Below are 20,920 nucleotides of genomic sequence, written 5' to 3'. Positions count from 1 at the left end.
CTTATCAGCCCACCTAATCGTCGACATTGTTTATAAGATTATCAATAGGGGGTAACAGAGCGTATTAAAATTTAATCGGGTAATGCTGGGGTAATTTACATTAAGGAGACAAAAGTTGTTGGATACCTATTAATATGGTGTAAAACTTCCCTTTCCCAGTGTAGTGTAAGAACTTTAGTAAGTGGTGTGGACTCAACAAGTCCCTGGAAGTCTCCTGCAGAAATAGTGAGCCATGCTGCCTCTAATAGCCATCGATAATCATGTTAAGTGTTGCCGTTCAGGATTTTGTGCACAAAGTGACCTCTAGATTTTGTCTCATAAATTTTCAGTGGGAACCGTGTTAGGTGATGTCGGTGGCCAACCATTAGCTCGAAATGTCCAGAATGTTCTTTAAACAAATCACAAACAATTATGGCCAGTGGTATGGGACACTGTTGTTCAGGAACATGAAGTCCATGATGTCTGCAAATGGTCCCCAAGTAACCGATCATAATCATTTCCAGTCAATGATTTGTTTTGTTTGGCCAGAGGATCCAGTCCATTCCATGCAAACACGGCCCACACCATTATGGAGCCACCAACAGCTTACACAGTGCCTTGTTGACAACCTGGATCCATGGCTTTGTGGAGTCTGCAACACACTCAAACCATACCATCATCTCTTACCAACTTAAATTGGGACTCATCTGACGAGACCACAGTTTTCCAGTTTTCTAGAGTCCAACCGATATGCTCAAGAGCCCAGGAGAGCCTCCGGAGGTGGTGCTGTGCTGTTAGTAAAGGCACTCGTGTCGGTCATCTGCTGCCATATCCAATTACCAATTAAAGCCAAATTTCGCTGCACTGCCTTAACGGATACACTTGTTGTATGTCCCACATTGATTTCTGCTGTTATTTCGTGCAGTGTTGCTCGTCTGTCAGCACTGACAACTCTACGCAAATGCCGTCGCTCTCAGTGATTGAGTGAAACTTGACCACTGCATTGTCTGTAGTGAGAGGTAATGCTTGAAATTTGGTTTTCGCGGTATACTCTTGACATTATGGATTTCTGAATACTGAATTGCCTACGATTTCCAAAACGGAATGTCCCATGTGTCCAGCTCCAATTATCATTCTGCATTCAGAGTCTGTTAATTCCCATTGTGTGGCCATAACCACGCCATAAACCCTTCCACGTGGATCATCTGAGTACAAATGACAGCTCTGCCAAAGCACTGCCGTTTCATACCTCGTGTATGCGACACTGCCGCAATCTGTATACAGGGTGTTACAAAAAGGTACGGCCAAACTTTCATGAAAAGAAAGAAAATATGTTATGTGGACATGTGTCCGGGAATGCTTACTTTCCATGTTGGAGCTCATTTTATTACTTCTCTTCAAATCACATTAATCATGGAATGGAAACACACAGCAACAGAACGTACCAGCGTGACTTCACTTCAAACACTTTGTTACAGGAAATGTTCAAAATGTCCTCCGGTAGCGAGGATACGTGCATCCACCCTCTGCCGCATGGAATCCCTGATGCGCTGATGCAGCCCTGGAGAATGGCGTATTGTATCACAGACGTCCACAATACGAGCACGAAGAGGCTCTACATTTGGTACCGGGGTTGCGTAGACAAGAGCTTTCAAATGCCCCCATAAATGAAAGTCAAGAGGGTCTGTGTCAGGAGAGCGTGGAGGCCATGGAATTGGTCCGCCTCTACCAATCCATCGGTCACCGAATCTGTTGTTGAGAAGCGTACGAACACTTCGACTGGAATGTGCAGGAGCTCCATCGTGCATGAACCACATCTTGTGTCGTACTTGTAAAGGCACATGTTCTAGCAGCACAGGTAGAGTATCCCGTATGAAATCATGATAACGTGCTCCATTGAGCGTAGGTGGAAGAACATGGGGCCCAATCAAGACATGCCTGCCCAAACGTTCACAGAAAATCTGTGTTGATGACGTGATTGCACAATTGCGTGCGGATTCTCGTCAGCCCACACATGTTGATTGTGAAAATTTACAATTTGATCACGTTGGAATGAAGCCTCATCCGTAAAGAGAACATCTGCACTGAAATGAGGATTAACACATTGTTGGATGAACCATTCGCAGAAGTGTACCCGCGGAGGCCAATCAGCTGCTGATAGTGCCTGCACACGCTGTACATGGTACGGAAACAACTGTTTCTCCCGTAGCACTCTCCATACAGTGACGTGGTCAACGTTACCTTGTACAGCAGCAACTTCTCTGACGCTGACATTAGGGTTATTGTCAACTGCACGAAGAATTGCCTAGTCCACTGCAGGTGTCCTCGTCGTTCTATGTCTTCCCCAGTCGCGAGTCATAGGCTGAAATATTCCGTGCTCCCTAAGACGCCGATCAATTGCTTCGAACGTCTTCCTGTCGGCACACCTTCGTTCTGGAAATATGTCTCGATACAAACGTACCGCGCCACGGCTATTGCCCCGTGCTAATCCATACATCAAATGGGCATCTGCCAACTGCGCAAATGTAAACATTGCACTGACTGCAAAACTACGTTCGTGATGAACACTAACCTGTTGATGCTACGTACTGATGTGCTTGATGCTAGTACTGTAGAGCAATGAGTCGCATGTCAACACAAGCACCGAAGTCAACATTACCTTCCTTCAATTGGGCCAACTGGCGGTGAATCGAGGAAGTACAGTACATACTGACGAAACTAAAATGAGATCTAACATGGAAATTAAGCACTTCCGGACACACGTCCACATAACATATTTTCTTTCTTTGTGTGTGAGGAATGTTTCCTGAAAGTTTGGCCGTACCTTTTTGTAACACCCTGTATATGCGTATAGCTATCCCGTGACTTTTGTCATATCAGTGTATTAGGAAATGAGACACTGTAATGCCTCATTTCCTGGCCATGCCTGTGTGCCCTTGCTTTGGCTATTGCCTACAAAAGGGTCACGTTCCGAGGGAAGGAGGCTTTCTGCAAACTGGAGCTAATTGGACGGTCTTTCTGTAATCCTCCTAAGTGGATTGTGGTCGGATCCTACAGGGCTGCCTTAGACAGTGAGTAATTTTTCCAACATTCGATGCAGGAAAGGTTCTGAAGTGTCCTGCCAGATGGCAGCACCTTAAAGAAGAGTTGTGAGAAGCAGCAGGAAATAGCTAACGAGAATGGCTGCATTTCGTTCCTGATTGTGATTTGCTCAAAGATGCATACGTACAATAATTTCGCACAGCGGATTTTGGAGCTCGCAAAATAGAGTCCGTGGGAACTGGGCATGAAGCGACAAGTTTTGGGCAGTCTGGGGTGCTATTTGTGTTCCGAGTTTGCAATCATTTCACAAGCCCGGAGTTAGTGACCTTTCGTGATCAACGAGGTTTCGTTTCCGGTACGGAAAGCCTACAAAGCATTTGAAACTACGTTACCTTGCGCGGCCAACGAATTTTGCCCACACACTTCCCCGTTCTTCGCAATGAACGTCGCAGATTACTGAACGCAAACATGCTGGGTAAGAAGAGGCGGGTCTAGTGAAGCAGGGGATACAACCCGTCGGCTTTGAACAATGACGTCATTCCTTAGTCATAGATAGTAATGTCTTCACTTAGAGGCATAGATAATAAAGCAGTTCTGTGTTCTAATAAGCGCTATCATTAAAATAATTGAATGTGAATCTAAAAGCGATCGTTTATCTATATTTCACTATTTTGCCATATTTCACTTTCTTATTCCACCAATATGCTTCAGTAGCTGATAAGTGTTTTTGGCTTTTTTAAAAAAAAAAATCTCACGAGATAGAATAAACTGATCCTACTTTATGTTAGTAAATGCGGAGACGAAATAAACAGCACATCTACAATTTGTATCCCGTGTTCCACTTAGGGTTTGCTGAAGCGGAGGATACATCGTTCAGGTGAAGAACAGAACAGTAATGCTAGTGAGAACAAAGAAATCGCCTTACAACAAACTCGTAATCCGGACTGTACTTAAGCAACACACTTCGAATGAGCTTTTAATTTGTATCGGGTTTCATTTGCGGTTTAGTGAAGCAGGGGATACATAGTTCAAGTGAACAACAGGACAGCAATGCCACTTGAAACTAAGAAATCGAGTACGCTGAACCTGTATCCCGTACTGCACTTAAACAATACAGTTCGAAAGGCTTTCGAGATACAACTGACATACATGTAACGTGATGTATTCTTTGCTAGTAATTTCATTCATTTCTTTCCATTGTATTTTGCGCAGAAATACTAAGATACAAACACGCGTTATCGTTAACGTGAAAATACTACTGGCCCTTACATATGTGAAATAAAGTTTATCTCTGTCGCATTCCTTTGTTTCTCAACATTCTCCTCAGCTCTTTCATCTTTGTAATACATGCTCTCTGGCGACTTGTGACGTCATTATTCAAAGCCGACGGGTTGTATCCCCTGCTACACTAGACCCGAAGAGGCTTCAGAGAACAGGGATGATACGATAGCCAGCTGGAAGTGGTGTCAGATAAAAGTGACGGACTTGGCTAGGGTTAGCTGACATCAATAAACGCAGTTTGTTTCCATGGAAATATGAATGTGGTCTTTTTGTGTGAATTTTTCCATATTGACTTTGAGCTGCGTTCCGAATTTTTCCGTACTGGCTTTGAACTGTTTCAGGTTTCGTTGTTATGGTGATACCCGCCGAGGATTGCTAATCACCAGATGGAGGCGGTCTACTGAGCTGTAGGTGGAGAACGTATTCGAGTCGAGTGCTCTCGAAGTCTTTCCTGGACGTGGCTACATAGCTACACGGCTTTCGAGCACTGGCTTCGGACTTGCATGTCGCGGATGAAAGCCACGCCGGCGACCCTCGTGAGACTGACTCTACGTGTGCAAGCAGTGCAGTCAGCTGACGCGGGGCCGCCGGAGCAGGGCGTCGCGCGGCGCACACCGCCAGCAGCTGCGTGCTGAGCGCGGCAGACTGCTAACCGAAGGGGCGCAGGTTCGATTCCCGTCCGCGTCTTTGATTTTCTCCGTTCGTGGACAGGGCGTTGTGTTTCCCTTACCTTCATGCCGTCATAAATGCCACGAAAATCGCTTGCATAGTGATAATGACACGTCTAAGACTATGTTAACTTCATATAAGGACACGGCTCGACACTGATGAATATTCTGAATTGTCGAATGACACTGCTGTATCTTCTTTCCACTGTCGAGATGGCTGTGTGGGCACATCTGTGGATACTGTCCGCCACGGCGAGTATGGTTTCAACGCTGACAGTAGCAGTCGAGGTTTGCTCTTTGATCCGCAAAACAACTGAACTTGTCTGAAGTAGTGGGGATATTTAATGCGAGAAAGGCGTTTCTGAAAAAGGGAAATTTGTTAATATCGAATATAAATATTAACTGTTACGAAATAATTCCGAAGATCTTTATCTGGACCGCAGCCTTATACGTCGGTTAAACGTAGACGATAAGCAGTTCAGACAAGAATAGGATCTTTTGAAGTGTGGTGCTACAGAAAACTGGGTTTATCATATAAATATCTAACTATCTAAGAGATACTGACTGAAACTGAGCAGAAAGAACTTTATTCCACAATATGTTTAAAGGAGGGGATAGGTTTATGGGACATAAATGGAGAAGTCAGCTCGTAAAATGGGGAAGTCAGTTGACAGCCCTCTCGGCGATTAGCAGGCAAATTTCGTGACACCTGAGAGAGAAGGCCTGAAGAACGTGGTTCCCGAGCATGGGCACAGCATTCTGACTGACGCATTTACAGAGTTCAGGGGGAGTGGTCGCATTTAGTGACTGTCGAGCGATCTCGTGTCCATAGGCAGAAAGCCTCATACTGGATCGCAGGGATAGTAGCTAGCGGCAGGTGGGGCCGGATAGGCCTACAAGTGATTTGCTTCCTGAGGTTTAATCGAATTCAATTTGTTTTTGTGGAACATAGAAGTGTGGCGTCTTTGTGTGTCGTTGACCAACTGACTTTGAACGTTCGTTGCTGGGAGCGGTGTATAAACTGTTAACGCTGTACATTTTTCAATCGAGAGGTCCGATCTCTGAATGTTTCTGAAAGTAGTTATATTGCTCCAGGACGTTTATTAGCAGTGGAGGTAATGCCGAACTACTGAACATTTTAACAATGTCTCGAAGCGAGGTTGGTGATCCGTATTTAAAACTGGTTTTAATAGGGCACAGGATTAATTCAGATCCGCCAATGAACGTTTCCAAGTAAATCTGCAGAGTGTGTGGATTCCGGCCGCCAGGAAGCTCAAAGGAGGAGATAAAAGGAACGCTCGAGGTGGGTGGACAACGTTACAAAACACGGATGAGCAGCGTGTATGCGTATATCCGGAGACAACAGCACAAGGAAACGCGCCGGGCAGGCATTTAACCTGCAGTGGGCATCGAATGGTTGATGAATACGGAAATTTTCTGGATCAAATGACTGAAAAGCAAAGTGAGAAAAGGCCAGGGTTCCAAAAGAAAAGAATGGTCATCTGCCGCAACGACAACACACCTGCCTACAAGGCAGAATATGACAGTGAATAGCTGTAGGACATAAAGTACGAATTTTTGGGAACATCCATCGTTTCCAGATTTGGTAGCCGCTAGCTTCCGCCTATTCGCACACGAAAAGAAATTTGTGGCTGATAAGACTTCAAGAAGAATATAATAATTCCATTTCCAAAGAAAGCAGGTGTTGACATTTGTGAAAATTACCGAACTATCAGTTTAATAAGCCACAGCTGCAAAATTCTAACGCGAATTCTTTACAGACGAATGGAAAAACTAGTAGAAGCCGATCTCGGGGAAGATCAGTTTGGATTCCGTAGAAATATCGGAACACGTGAGGCAATACTGACCCTACGACTTATCTTAGAAGCTAGATTAAGGAAAGGCAAACCTACGTTTCTAGCATTTGTAGACTTAGAGAAAGCTTTTGACAATGTTGACTGGAATACTATCTTTCAAATTCTGAACGTGGCAGGGATGAAATACAAGGAGCGAAAGGCTATTTACAATTTGTACAGCAACCAGATCGCAGTTATACGAGTCGAGGGGCATGAAAGGGAAGTAGTGGTTAGGAAGGGAGTGAGACAGGGTTGAAGCCTATCCCCGATGTTGTTCAGTCTGTATATTGAGCAAGCAGTAAAGGAAACAAAAGAAAAGTTCGGAGTAGGTATTAAAATCCATGGATAAGAAGTAAAAACTTTGAGGGTCGTCGATGACATTGTAATTCTGTCAGAGACAGCAAAGGACCTGGAAGAGCAGTTTAACGGAATGGACAGTGTCTTGAAAGGAGGGTATAAAATGAACATCAACAAAAGCAAAACGAGGATAATGGAATGTAGTCGAATTAAATCGGGTGATGCTGAGGGAATTAGATTAGGAAATGAGACACTTAAAATAGTAAAGGAGATTTGCTATTTGGGGAGCAAAATAACTGACGATGGTCGAAGTAGCGAGGATATAAAATGTAAACTGGCAATGGCAAGAAAAGCGTTTCTGAAGAAGAGAAATTTGTTAACATCGAGTATTGATTTAAGTGTCAGGAAGTCGTTTCTGAAAGTATTTGTATGGAGTGTAGTCATGTATGGAAGTGAAACATGGACAATAAATAGTTTGGACAACAAGAGAATAGAAGCTTTCGAAATGTGGTGCTACAGAAGAATGCTGAAGATTAATGGGTAGTCACATAACTAATGAGGAGGTATTGAATAGAATTGGGGAGAAGAGGAGTTTGTGGCACAACTTGACAAGAAGAAGGGATCAGTTGGTAGGACATGTTCTGAGGCATCGAGGGATCACAAATTCAGCATTGGAGGGCAGCGTGGAGGGTAAAAATCGTAGAGGGAGACCAAGAGATGAATACACTAAACAGATTCAGAAGGATGTAGGTTGCAGTAGGTACTAGGAGATGAAGGAGCTTGCACAGGATAGAGTAGCATGGAAAGCTGCAACAAGCCAGTCTCAGTACTGACACAACAACAACAACAGATATTTCAGTTCCAATGGAGAGGTTAGTGCGGCCTCAGCCGTGGGCGCACCTGGCCTGGTAGTACTGCGGCGACGCCCAGTTGTTGTACTGGGCCATCTGGCGGTCCCAGTCGCAGAAGTAGCTGCGCACGCCGTCCCAGTGGCGCAGGCGGTCATCGTCCGCGTTGCGCTTGCGCACCAGCGCCTCCTCCTGGCGCTGCAGCCTGCGACCGGAGGGCGGCCGCGCCGTCGTCGCGCCCTCGAACAGGCTCATCCCCCACCCTGCAACACAAGACGCCGGGTCAGCGGTCAGGTGACAGCTGCGAGAGTCACAGCTGTCGCCGCGACTCGAGAAAACTCTCTAATACTCCTTTGCTTCCTCTTCGCGACATTCGTCAGATAGTTCGCTATATTCGTGTACTTCTATGGTTCTATGCCTTTTTGCAATCATGTGCCCCTTTCTACATCTACATCTACACGACTACGCTGCAATGCATAATTAAGTGCCTGGCAGAGGGTCCATCCTACTTTTTCACCATTCCACCCTCGAACAGCACGTGGGAAAAATGAACACTCAAATCTTCCCTTGCGAGCTCTGATTTCCCTTATTTTATCAAAATAATCATTTCCTCCTATTTGGGTGGGCGTCAAGAAATATTTTCGCTTTCGGGGCAAACAACTGAAGATTGAAATTTAGTGAGAAGGTCACGCCGCAACTAAAAACACCTTTCTTTTAATGATCATTGGGCTGGCGTAAGCTGGCGCCAGCACACCATGCGGCACAGAGGTTGCGAGAAGACCGACAGAAGCCAAAAACAGACTCGCAGGAAACGCGCCGCCAACGCCCTCTCGGCCGCCAGTATTTGGACCGCCGCCGCATCCCAGTTAGTTTTCCAGTCTGTCATCCAGTGAGTCACCGATACATCAGTCGCAGCCCAGTCACTTGCAGTCGCAGACAGTCCCAGACACCACATAGCGACCCGAGTAGTGTACATAGTGGACTTTGATGTACTTCACCAGAATTCACCTGCATTCTGGAAACATCCCCCAGGCTGCGGCTAAGCCATGTCTCCGCAATATCCTTTCTTTCAGGAGTGCTAGTTCTGCAAGGTTCGCAGGAGAGCTTCTGTAAAGTTTGGAAGGTAGGAGACGAGGTACTGGCAGAAGTACAGCTGTGAGTACCGGGCGTGAGTCGTGTTTCGGTAGCTCAGTTGGTAGAGCACTTGCCCGCGAAAGGCAAAGGTCCCGAGTTCGAGTCTCGGTCGGGCACACAGTTTTAATGTGCCAGGAAGTTTCATATCAGCGCACACTCCGCTGCAGAGTGAAAATCTCATTCTGTATTTACTGAAGTTTAAACAGGTCAGTAAAATACACTTAACGCTCCTCACCGTAAATCTATTCCTCTCATCTGTCCACTGTGACGATAGTAAGCTGAAAACTCTTTCAACATTTGTGTTGTGGGCAGGGAGAGAAAAGAAGTACTGCGCTATATTAAGCGATTCTCTGAACTGTTCATTACACTGGCAAGATCTGAAAAACCTACACCATTTTTCATGTGCCATCAACTGATTCCATTGTTCACTTCTGTTCCCACTTGTTTTACAAATGACTGTATATGAACTATTTCATCAAATAAGAGGCTGTCATTTACCAGAATGCCCTTTTCATTTAGCCACATTAAAGTATTTTCAACTACTGACCATTCTGGTGGTTCTGTGAGCATCACCCATGAGAATACAGAAAACTCAGCTATTCCCTGTAACCATGAGGATAAATAGTCTACTGAAGCATCATAAAACGTTGATACTGCTATTCAAATTTCTTAACAGACTGGTCATCACAATCATTCAACAGTTTTTTTTTACACTTAGTGGTACAAAATGTTCATGTTTCCTTGAATTTAGACTTGTCAAAGCTTTATTTAAGACTGCTAATACTTCACATATGGAATTATTCTGTTTCTCAATGCTCAGAATGGATTGTTGGAAAACACTCATTTGTGAATGTACAAAAAGTAAATAACATTCATTTATAGGATCACTGAAAAAACTCTTTAAGGTTGCAGGGCACTTTGAGTTAGACTGTGACAAAAAGTAAGATTCCAAAGGTTCATACATTTTCAAGATCCTTTCTATGGCTGGCAACAATGAAAGCCACCTTGTTTTGGAAAAGTAAAGTAAATTTTTGGAAGTGACACCAAGAAATTCACAGAATTCAGTGAATTCTGCAACACAAATAGAAAAAAATATGAAAATGGTTGTACAACTTCATGACAATGCAGTCGATGTCAACAGGTAAAACATCACAAGCACTTTGAAGTGTGTTATGAACAACATGTACTGGACAACCTATACAACAATGTTAGAGTTTTTTAATTTTTCTTTCAGATGTGTGAAAACATTATTACCCTCTTTCTTCATTAACCCCCCAAAATTACAGTTAGTATTGTCTGCACCAAATGCAACACACTTTGAGATGATACTGAATGACTGTATAACATGAGAAAGATAATTGGAAATTGTTTCTGACTTCTCGTTCTGCAATTCATCAAGATCAAGCAATTTCGTCTGCAGTCCACCCTCACTTACAGAAAAATACTGAACTATCACAGGACAAATTTTCTGCTGTCCATGGTTGCTAGCATCAGTAGATATTAAAAAGTATTTTGCACTGTTTACAGCAGCTATTACCTATTTCTGGAATGCGGAGCTATAACATTGTTGATAATTGCTTCACACTTTGTTCTTCCACACGAAACATTTTCTGCAATATTAGAATCAGGAAAAATTTTTTTTGTTTAGTTGAACACTACAGTCATTAGAACGATAGCTTTGGTGGTGTTTAACAACATGGAATGACAGGGTTCCTTCTGCTGCAGCTACGTTTTTCTGTTCCTGTGTATTTGAAGTTACAAAATATCTCGTCATTTTTTGCGGGGAACCTGCCGATATAAGATTTTTCCTATGTATTCTGATTCCATATGATGCTTGAGATCTGCAGCACCATCATGAGACACGGATACAGCACAGTTACATACGTTACATTTTGCTGAACAGTCATTGTCTGTAGCAGTGAAGCAAGGAAATTTCCTCTGGAGCTCTTCTGAAAACTTTGATTTTCGTTTCCGCATCGCCACGACGTGCTAGCACTTCACGAAACTGATACTGAGTGCTGTAGAATTGGCCACTGTTTCTACGTTTCGATACAGTGTATCGATACGTGGAACTGTTTCAGTGTTTCGGAACGGCTGTGGTTCACTGTTTCGAAACAGTGGTGTTTCATTCCGCCCCTGTCTCGGATAACCGGACCAGATTCGATCTCGAGCCAGACACAGAAACTGTATCGTTGTTTCAAAATAAGGCTGTTTCAGTCCACCTGTGCTTCGAACGGACTAATTGTATCGAAACAGTGATGTTTCATTCCGCTCTGTGTCGGACGAGATTCGGGCCGGCACAGGTACTGAAACACAACATACAATTTCGTGAAACACTTTCAAGAGTGTCGAAATCTTTTTGACAGGTAATAGCATGAAGCTTAAGATATCCGAAAATAAAGCTTCGTTTCTAGCTGACTGTCCTATTCCGAAATGGCGTAACATCTGCTTTATAAACACTAACCAAACAATAAAGCAACGCGTACTATTCACATTCAAAATAATAAATATGTGAAAATCATTCAGTTAAATTACACCTTTTTTATAACATACGCTTCTCTGTTCATGTATAGTAATCATATTAAGAAACACAAGTAAACCTACAACATTTTGAATAAAGAAGGCGTAAAGTGACAGTTATTAGACACATACATAAATTTGATGTAGGTATAATTGCAAGCAATCTGTTTGACGTATCACTTATAGTGTAATGGTGAACGGGAAGGGCTGGGGAGCATGGTGAATTTATAGTAACGGTTCGAAACACCTTGAAAGACAAAATTTTTTTCTGTTATATTTTGTTATTTATTTGAATTATCTGTGAGTCTATAGTCACTGTGCCTATTATCCACAATGATTCCCTTTGTGTGCATGGAAATTAGCAGGATGGGTATATTACCCGTATTAACGGAATGTGGGGATCCCAGTAGCACGTCCGTAGTTTCTGCAGTTTGCTCCCACCTCCAGTTCCGTTCGTGGTGGTTCTTCTGTCTTCAGCTATGGCTGTCCTCAGCCAATTGAAAAGTATGAAAGTTACACGACACGAAAGCAGTGCATTTGCTGCAGGAAATACGAAATGCTTATACGCCTAAGTGATAGTTCCATACTTTCTGCAATATGATTAGCGCTCTCGCTCCTCATTTGTGTTTATATGGACATACTTATCAGTAGACATTCAAGATGATAAAATGTGTAGGTTTATTAGATTACTAAACACAAACTGTTTCACTGTTTCGAAACGGCGTATCGAAACATTACATTGTACTGTTTCATTTGTTTCGAAACAGTTACGTGTTCCAGTTTGCTCATCTCTAGAGTGCTGACAACAAGGGCAAGCAAAAGCAAAGAAAATAAGAGTACGCAACAATTATAGTGCTTAAGCTGTACATTATCAGGGGGTACCAACGTACGAAATGTCAGTTTCAATTGATAGTTCATAAAATCGACACTCGGAAAATATTTTAACCACTTTGTAAATGTCTGAAAATAATCCTTGAAAATCGGGACAAATACTTTTTTTTTTAAGTCGGGACAAATTTTTGAGCCTTAAAAAACGGGACAATCCCGATTAATCGGGACGTATGGTCACCCTAAGTACGATGTTATATGAATCTGTGCTGACTATCTGTTAATACATTGTCTTTTTCGAAGTAATTCATAATGTTCGAACACAGTATATCGACGTCAGTGATTTGCGTCTGTAATTCAGGGAATTACTCCTACATCCTTTCTTGCGTATCGATTGATCTGGACCAGAAAACTTGCTTTTATTCAGACATCTGAGTTACTTCATCACACCGACGATATATACGGGGGCTATTCAATAACGAATGACCATAATTTTTATGGTCATAATTTCTCGCACTAAAATTTAATCTTATGATATTGTTAGCTTAATGTGCAACAAACACGCCATAGTAGTAGTTTCATTATTGGGACTCATGGTTCCCGCCTGTGAGAGGCAGGCAAGGTCAGACATATTCAGTATCGCCTACCGCTGCAAAGGAGGTAACAAGCGAGGAACAATATGCGGCTCTGAAATTCTGCTTTCGTCTCGACAAATCTTCAGTTGAAGGCTATACGACATTACAGGAGGCCTATGGAGAGTCTGTTCTTCCCTACAGCACAGCTCGAAGTGGTTTAAAATGTTTAAAGAGGGGAGACAATTTCAAAGGAAGGTGGACTCGGTGCTCCAGTTACTGCTCTCATGAAAGAAAACATCAACACTGCCATTGTCATTGTGAGAGAGAATCGATGAACTACACTCCTGGAAACGGAAAAAAGAACACATTGACACCGGTGTGTCAGACCCTCCATACTTGCTCCGGACACTGCGAGAGGGCTGTACAAGCAATGATCACACGCACGGCACAGCGGACACACCAGGAACCGCGGTGTTGGCCGTCGAATGGCGCTAGCTGCGCAGCATTTGTGCACCGCCGCCGTCAGTGTCAGCCAGTTTGCCGTGGCATACGGAGCTCCATCGCAGTCTTTAACACTAGTAGCATGCCGCGACAGCGTGGACGTGAACCGTATGTGCAGTTGACGGACTTTGAGCGAGGGCGTATAGTGGGCATGCGGGAGGCCGGGTGGACGTACCGCCGAATTGCTCAACACGTGGGGCGTGAGGTCTCCACAGTACATCGATGTTGTCGCCAGTGGTCGGCGGAAGGTGCACGTGCCCGTCGACCTGGGACCGGACCGCAGCGACGCACGGATGCACGCCAAGACCGTAGGATCCTACGCAGTGCCGTAGGGGACCGCACCGCCACTTCCCAGCAAATTAGGGACACTGTTGCTCCTGCGGTATCGGCGAGGACCATTCGCAACCGTCTCCATGAAGCTGGGCTACGGTCCCGCACACCGTTAGGCCGTCTTCCGCTCACGCCCCAACATCGTGCAGCCCGCCTCCAGTGGTGTCGCGACAGGCGTGAATGGAGGGACGAATGGAGACGTGTCGTCTTCAGCGATGAGAGTCGCTTCTGCCTTGGTGCCAATGATGGTCGTATGCGTGTTTGGCGCCGTGCAGGTGAGCGCCACAATCAGGACTGCATACGACCGAGGCACACAGGGCCAACACCCGGCATCATGGTGTGGGGAGCGATCTCCTACACTGGCCGTACACCACTGGTGATCGTCGAGGGGACACTGAATAGTGCACGGTACATCCAAACCGTCATCGAACCCATCGTTCTACCATTCCTAGACCGGCAAGGGAACTTGCTGTTCCAACAGGACAATGCACGTCCGCATGTATCCCGTGCCACCCAACGTGCTCTAGAAGGTGTAAGTCAACTACCCTGGCCAGCAAGATCTCCGGATCTGTCCCCCATTGAGCATGTTTGGGACTGGATGAAGCGTCGTCTCACGCGGTCTGCACGTCCAGCACGAACGCTGGTCCAACTGAGGCGCCAGGTGGAAATGGCATGGCAAGCCGTTCCACAGGACTACATCCAGCATCTCTACGATCGTCTCCATGGGAGAATAGCAGCCTGCATTGCTGCGAAAGGTGGATATACACTGTACTAGTGCCGACATTGTGCATGCTCTGTTGCCTGTGTCTATGTGCCTGTGGTTCTGTCAGTGTGATCATGTGATGTATCTGACCCCAGGAATGTGTCAATAAAGTTTCCCCTTCCTGGGACAATGAATTCACGGTGTTCTTATTTCAATTTCCAGGAGTGTACTTTAAGACCACTTTCTGAAATAATGAATATTTCAGTGGGTGCCACATATACGTTGGTGACAGAAAAAGTACACAAGACACGTGTTTGTGCGCGATAGGTTTCAAGACTTGATTCCCGAACAAAAGGGCATTCGCGTGCAGGTCTGCATGCAGTTAAAGTTGATGTTAGAGGAAGATCCGGAGTTTCTTCCAAATGTAATCACTGCTGATGAAACCTGGCTACATCATTTTGATCTAGAGAGCAAACAGCAAAGCTCAGTGTGGAAATCTCCATCACCAACCCCTCAAAAAGCAAAAGTGGTTGCTTCTGCTGGGAAAGTTATGGTCATCTAATTCTTCGATATTCAGGGAATAGTTTATCAGCATGTTGTACCTGCACAAGCATCAGTAACTGACCAATACTACAGGGGTGTCGTGAAAACACTGCAAGTCCATATCAGGCGCAACAGACCAAATTTCCGTGAAGCACGCTGGATGCTGCACCACGACAATGCGCGACCGCATATTGCCAATGTTGTTGATAAATGTCTTGAAAAAAATCAACGAAGTGCATCCCTCACCCTCCCTATGGTCCGGATTTAGCCCCATGTGACTTTTTCTATTCCCTAACATGAAGAAGCGCCTTCGTGGGAGGCATTATCAATCATCAGAAGCAGTGGTGAAGGCTGCGGAGTCGATTTTAAAGGACCTCTCTAAAAATGGTTTCCAGCATGTGTTTGAAGAGTGGCAGAAACGCTGGGACAAGTGCATCACATTTCAGGGAGACTATGGTGACAAAGGACCATCAAAATTATGAGGTTGAGTAAAGATATGTTGTGAAAAAACATTATGATCATTCTTTATTGAACAGCCCTTGTACTTCTAAGTTATGCATGTTGGCAACAGTACTTGATTAGTATTCTGGAATATTTACTTCGGCTTACATTGTGAAGGAATACAATATTTAGTAACTATATTTAGTAACTCCGCTTTAGTTGCACTATGGGCATTGGTATCATCACCATTGCTATTGGGCAATGAAGGTATCGATTGTGTCTTGCTGTTGGTGTACTTTACATACTAGCAGAATCTCACTGAAATTTCTGCCACATTTCGAGACTGTCTTCCTCGTTAAAACATATTCAAATTTAACTCGAATGCGAATCCCTCTATGTACAAAGCACTGTCATAATCTGTGTGTGCCGGCCGAAGTGGCCGTGCGGTTAAAGGCGCTGCAGTCTGGAACCGCAAGACCGCTACGGTCGCAGGTTCGAATCCTGCCTCGGGCATGGATATTTGTGATGTCCTTAGGTTAGTTAGGTTTAACTAGTTCTAAGTTCTAGGGGACTAATGACCTCAGCAGTTGAGTCCCATAGTGCTCAGAGCCATAATCTGTGATATAATTTTATGCAATTCTCCGCTCGTTCTGTAAAACAAAGATCAATTGCCAACACTGTCTATGCCTAATCGATACCTCCAGACTGTTCATCACAACTAGAGCCTGGGTTTTTATCTAATTACGTATTATTTTCCTTCACTCCTCGGTACCTGAAAATGGCAAATTTTAAGGAGGCGCTGAATTAAAGCTTCCAGAAACTTTTGAAAGAAGAATGGTTAGCACTCAGCTATACTGTCACTTTATTACACGGACAGTTTCAGTCCAGACCATCTTCTGGTATACTATGACATCATCATAATGAGATGTACGACAATCCATGACCACTATCACGCATCTTGTCACAAACCAACATGTCGGTTCAACTCTAAACCTGGGCCACACGTAGTATACAATAGATATGTGACGAAGCACATGGCAAGACTAGTCTTTTTGTTTCCATCCCCTGTCAGAGTGAATTCCTCAGCTTTTTCGCCTCAAATACAGTATTTAGTGATATGTTAAGGATTTAATTCATTTTCATTATAATGGGTGATTGCAAGAGGCTCACAGAAGGAATCAACAGGGTTTTTACGGATAGACTACTTTCGTTTTTGGCTTCAGAATAGTTGCCTTTGTTGAAGCAAAGTAACTACTTGAAAACTCGTAAAAGCTGCGATTAGCTAAAATACATTTGTCGTAAATTAGTTCAGTACATCACAGTGTACATGGGCAGGAACAAAAAGATAGTATGCCATGTGGTGTGAATATTTTCTTATTTGACAAACTACCTATTGGCTCTTGTTTCGGGTTTTTAGCTGACGTTTTTTTGATGGTTTTTCTAACGTTTCGCCAGCACGAGTGGCTAGCGTCCTCAGAGTTTCACCCTCCACCAGAAAACGTTGGACAAAGAACCAGAAGCCAACAGGTAGTTTGTCAACAAGTGGTTACGAAAGCCTTAACAGTCTTGTTATTCTTATTTATTAGAGCGCTGAGATGTAGATAGAAAATACTTTGGTAAGTTTCAATTACAATTGTTATTACTAAAAATACACTAAGTTGTAGGATTCCGCTGGAATTTCATCAAAAGCAGCGATTTATTTTCGCCCGATTTTTTAATCTTTTTTCTTTCCGATTAGCATCTTCAGTGGCGAGTTATGAGTAATGCCCAAATTTTTCTAGGAGTCATATTGATTTTCACTTCTTTTGTCAAAACACAGTGGAGTTTACACTGCTACATCTCACTGAATGCTGATGTACGAGGGGCGTTCAGCAAGTAATGTAATGATTTTTTTCCTCGACCAGTTATTGTTGAAAAAATGCGGAATTTATTGTGGGACATCGTGAAATATTCCCACTTCAGCCCCTATAGTTTCATGAAGTTCCGATAGCTGCCGGCGCTTTACATAGACTTCAAAATGGCACCAGTAAGAGGCGTGCCTTCCAAGCACAGGCGTTTGCAGAATGTCTACGGAGACATGGCAACGAACAAAAGCACTATGAGTCGTTGAGCGAGACGTCTGTCACTACCGCAACGAGGTCGCACATACCTGACCAGTCTCCAGCATGCCTGCTGGCCGCAGACAGCTGTGACTCCTGCAATGTTGCAACGTGGGGACACCGTCATTCGAGGTGATCGCCGGATCACAATCAGCTACCTCGCTGCATAACTGGATGTCTCTTTTCGTAGCGCTGACACACTCGTTCACCAGTTGGGGTCTCAGATGTATGCGCTCGATGCGTTCCTCGCCATAAAAACCACAAAGAGCAACGAAGGACCAACTGTACGAATCAGCTTACGTATTATGAGGCCGAAAGTGACAACTTTTTTGTCGAAAATCATCACAGGCGATGAAACGTAGGTTCATCTCTTTCAACCGCAAAGAAAACAGCAGTGCATGGAGTGGCGCCACACCACCCGTCATCCGAAGAAAAAATTCAAAGCCGTACCCTCAGCCGATAAAAGCAATGGCGACGGTCTTCTGGGACTCTGAAGGGACTATTCTGCTTGATGCCCTCCCTTATGGTGCAATTATTAACTCTGAAGTGTATTGTGCTAACCTCAGGTAATTGAAGAAATTACTTCAGAATGTTTGTCGCCACAAAAATGCAAACAAACTTCTCCTTCTCCATGACGACGAAAGGTCTCACACAAGTTTGCGCACCCGAGAGCAGCAGACATTGGACTGTTCTTTCTCATGCACCTTATATCTCGCGCCTTCCGGCTTCCATCGTTTTGGCCCAATGAAGGATGCACTCTGTAGGAAGAAGTATGTGGACGATGGGAAGGTTACTGGTGCAGCAGGATGTTGGCTCCAACGTCGACCAGCAGAGTGGTACCATGCGGGCAAACAGGCCCTTGCAGTAAGGTGGCGTAATGCCGTCGCATTGAACAGAGGTTATATTGAAAAAATAGGGTTTTGTAGCCAAAAGAGGGGGGCTAATATGGTGCACTGGAATCCTGTATAAGACCAACCTGCTTTCAGAACTGTGTGGCTGGTCCCGACGGAGGTTCGAGTCCTCCCTTGGGCATGTGTGTTTGTCCTTAGGATAATTTAGGTTAAGTAGTGTGTAAGCTTAGGGACTGATGACCTTAGCAGTTAAGTGCCATAAGATTTAACACACATTTTTTTTTCTTTCAGAAACGCCCCTTATACGACTGAGTTCTGAAACAGTAAACATGCAACTGAGGACAAGGAAGGAAGCTTATGAAAAAGTTCTTTCTTGCTATAACAATAAAACTCTAATTTCTTCATTTTCGTTGTTGCAAACATACTCCAATTCCAATTTCACCAGCTTTTGCTGCACTTTAAAATTTTGTAGTTATCGTATACTACAGCAAATAAAGTTTCACATGTTAGACATATGGCAAAGGACTTTCCTGTTTTCATGGTAAATCTGCCAAAACTCGTTTCGATAATTCGAACAGTTTATGGGATACGAGTAGGGTCGCCAGATTTCAGTGAGGGAAAATGGGAACACATTCACAGACACTAAAATTTTTTAAAATACTTACTGCATTTCTTCTTCATAATACCCTCAACACAATGAAGGTGAGCATGCAATTCTCAACATCTTTCATTAGATCAACTGAACATCTGTTTCGCTCATCCCTCCATTTAACGTTCATAATGGAGAAAACTCTCTCCATGAATGCATTTGAAGGAAATATACTCAAAAGAAATGTAACTGAAACTAAAACACTGCACAATTCTGATGCGCCAATCATTTCAATAACGTACACCCATCTGTGGTATTGCCATAGTAGCTAACTCTGCTTTCTAATGCTCATTTCCTTCCTCCCAAACCAAATCAGAAACCATAGCGACCTCTGAATACATATTAGCTACACTAAGAAAATCAACAACACAAAATGATTCGGCTAATTTCAAAATATTTTGAAACTCGGCTTTTATTTCCAAGTGATGTGCAATTCATTAAGGACAAAACGGTACTCTCATCAAAATCAAACCATTTATTTAAATATTTCAGACAAACTTCATACAAATGTCTGCATTCTTCCAGTTGTGTTTGTTTTTCACCTGGGATCAGGTCCTCCAATTTATTAAGCAACTGTTGCACCTTATACCTAAAAACAGGTCATTTGTCCCATGTTCTAACTCATCACATGGAATACTTCACATATTGTCAGTTTATTTTTTTCTAAGATGAGTACAGCCTTCGAAAAAATGTCAGTTAAGTGCAAGGAAAATTTTAGATATATTTCCACTACAATAAGTTGTTTTTTCTGAACCAGACACTACTATCAATTTGTTTTTAATGAAGCTGGCGCAATCATCTACACTAGAAACGTTTGATATAACTGCAAGAGATTTTTCAACAATCTGTGGCAGGCTTTAGGCTGAACCACCTTGTAGGTACATGTCTCAACAAAGCACTGTATTCTATATCAACAAATCGAAAGAAATCTTTCAACTGAGATGCCCTTTTAGCTGAATTTGAGAAATGGCTGAAAGTCTTAATGACTAACATTTCAATTCTATTGACATAGCGTTCACACCAGATTTACAGCAGTTATGGACTATATGTGCGCAGCGATTTGATTTCACTATATCACGATATTTCTTTTTAAAGTGAACATAAACAGAGTTTTTCTTCCCATAGTTTGCATTTGTATTGCCTGCAGAAAAACTTGAAACCTGGGACAAATTCAACTTGTGTTTTGGAATTCTTTTCAAGATCAGCTCAGACGTTGCAGATGCAAATTCACCAGAGTCCTCACAGAAATCTAGAAATCTGTGGGACACGCCTGCTTGCACATCGAAGTACCTTACAGAAATAGGTTAACACTTTTGATTACTAACACCTTTGATTACCTTTATTGGAAGCGTCAAACCCCACAACAAAAAAACTTTTACCTTTCAATTTATGAGTTAAATTATTGACGCTATATGGTTCCAAAACAGCAGTAATTAATGCCTCACATCTTGTTTTACCACATGTGATTTTATTTGCAATTGTCGAATCCGGGAATAACTGAGAAGATATTTTTACATTGCAGTGAGTGCTACATGATGTTTAACTGTGTGAAACGCGAATGTGACCTAAGATGCTGTTATCAGAAAAGGAAGAAAGAAGCACTAATAATAGCGTCTTTCTATAATTCCCTAAACAGGTCTATTATTACCTTGAAAACTAGAAATGTTGAAATTAGTGACACGTTCCACATAATTAAATGACACGTTCCACATCATTACGAAATTTCGTGTTCATGATCTATGGAACAAGGATTAATGTATGTATGTATGTATGTA

General features: G+C 43.3%; 1 protein-coding gene across 3 annotated transcripts in view; it reads right to left on the bottom strand.

Annotated features, from left to right (window-relative positions):
* The window catches only part of LOC126203958 (trichoplein keratin filament-binding protein), an 801,925-nt gene that overhangs the window by 132,672 nt on the left and 648,333 nt on the right, over positions 1 to 20,920 (bottom strand). For all 3 annotated transcript variants that reach the window (XM_049938356.1, XM_049938355.1, XM_049938354.1), the window contains one exon: positions 8,024 to 8,234. In XM_049938356.1, coding sequence (XP_049794313.1) covers positions 8,024 to 8,226 — 203 coding nt within the window. In that variant the 5' untranslated portion in view covers positions 8,227 to 8,234. The remainder of the gene's footprint in view (positions 1 to 8,023; positions 8,235 to 20,920) is intronic.

Source organism: Schistocerca nitens, chromosome 9 (genome assembly GCF_023898315.1).
Source record: "Schistocerca nitens isolate TAMUIC-IGC-003100 chromosome 9, iqSchNite1.1, whole genome shotgun sequence".
Taxonomy (NCBI): Eukaryota; Metazoa; Arthropoda; class Insecta; order Orthoptera; family Acrididae; genus Schistocerca; species Schistocerca nitens.
This window is presented reverse-complemented; position numbering and strand designations above follow the sequence as displayed.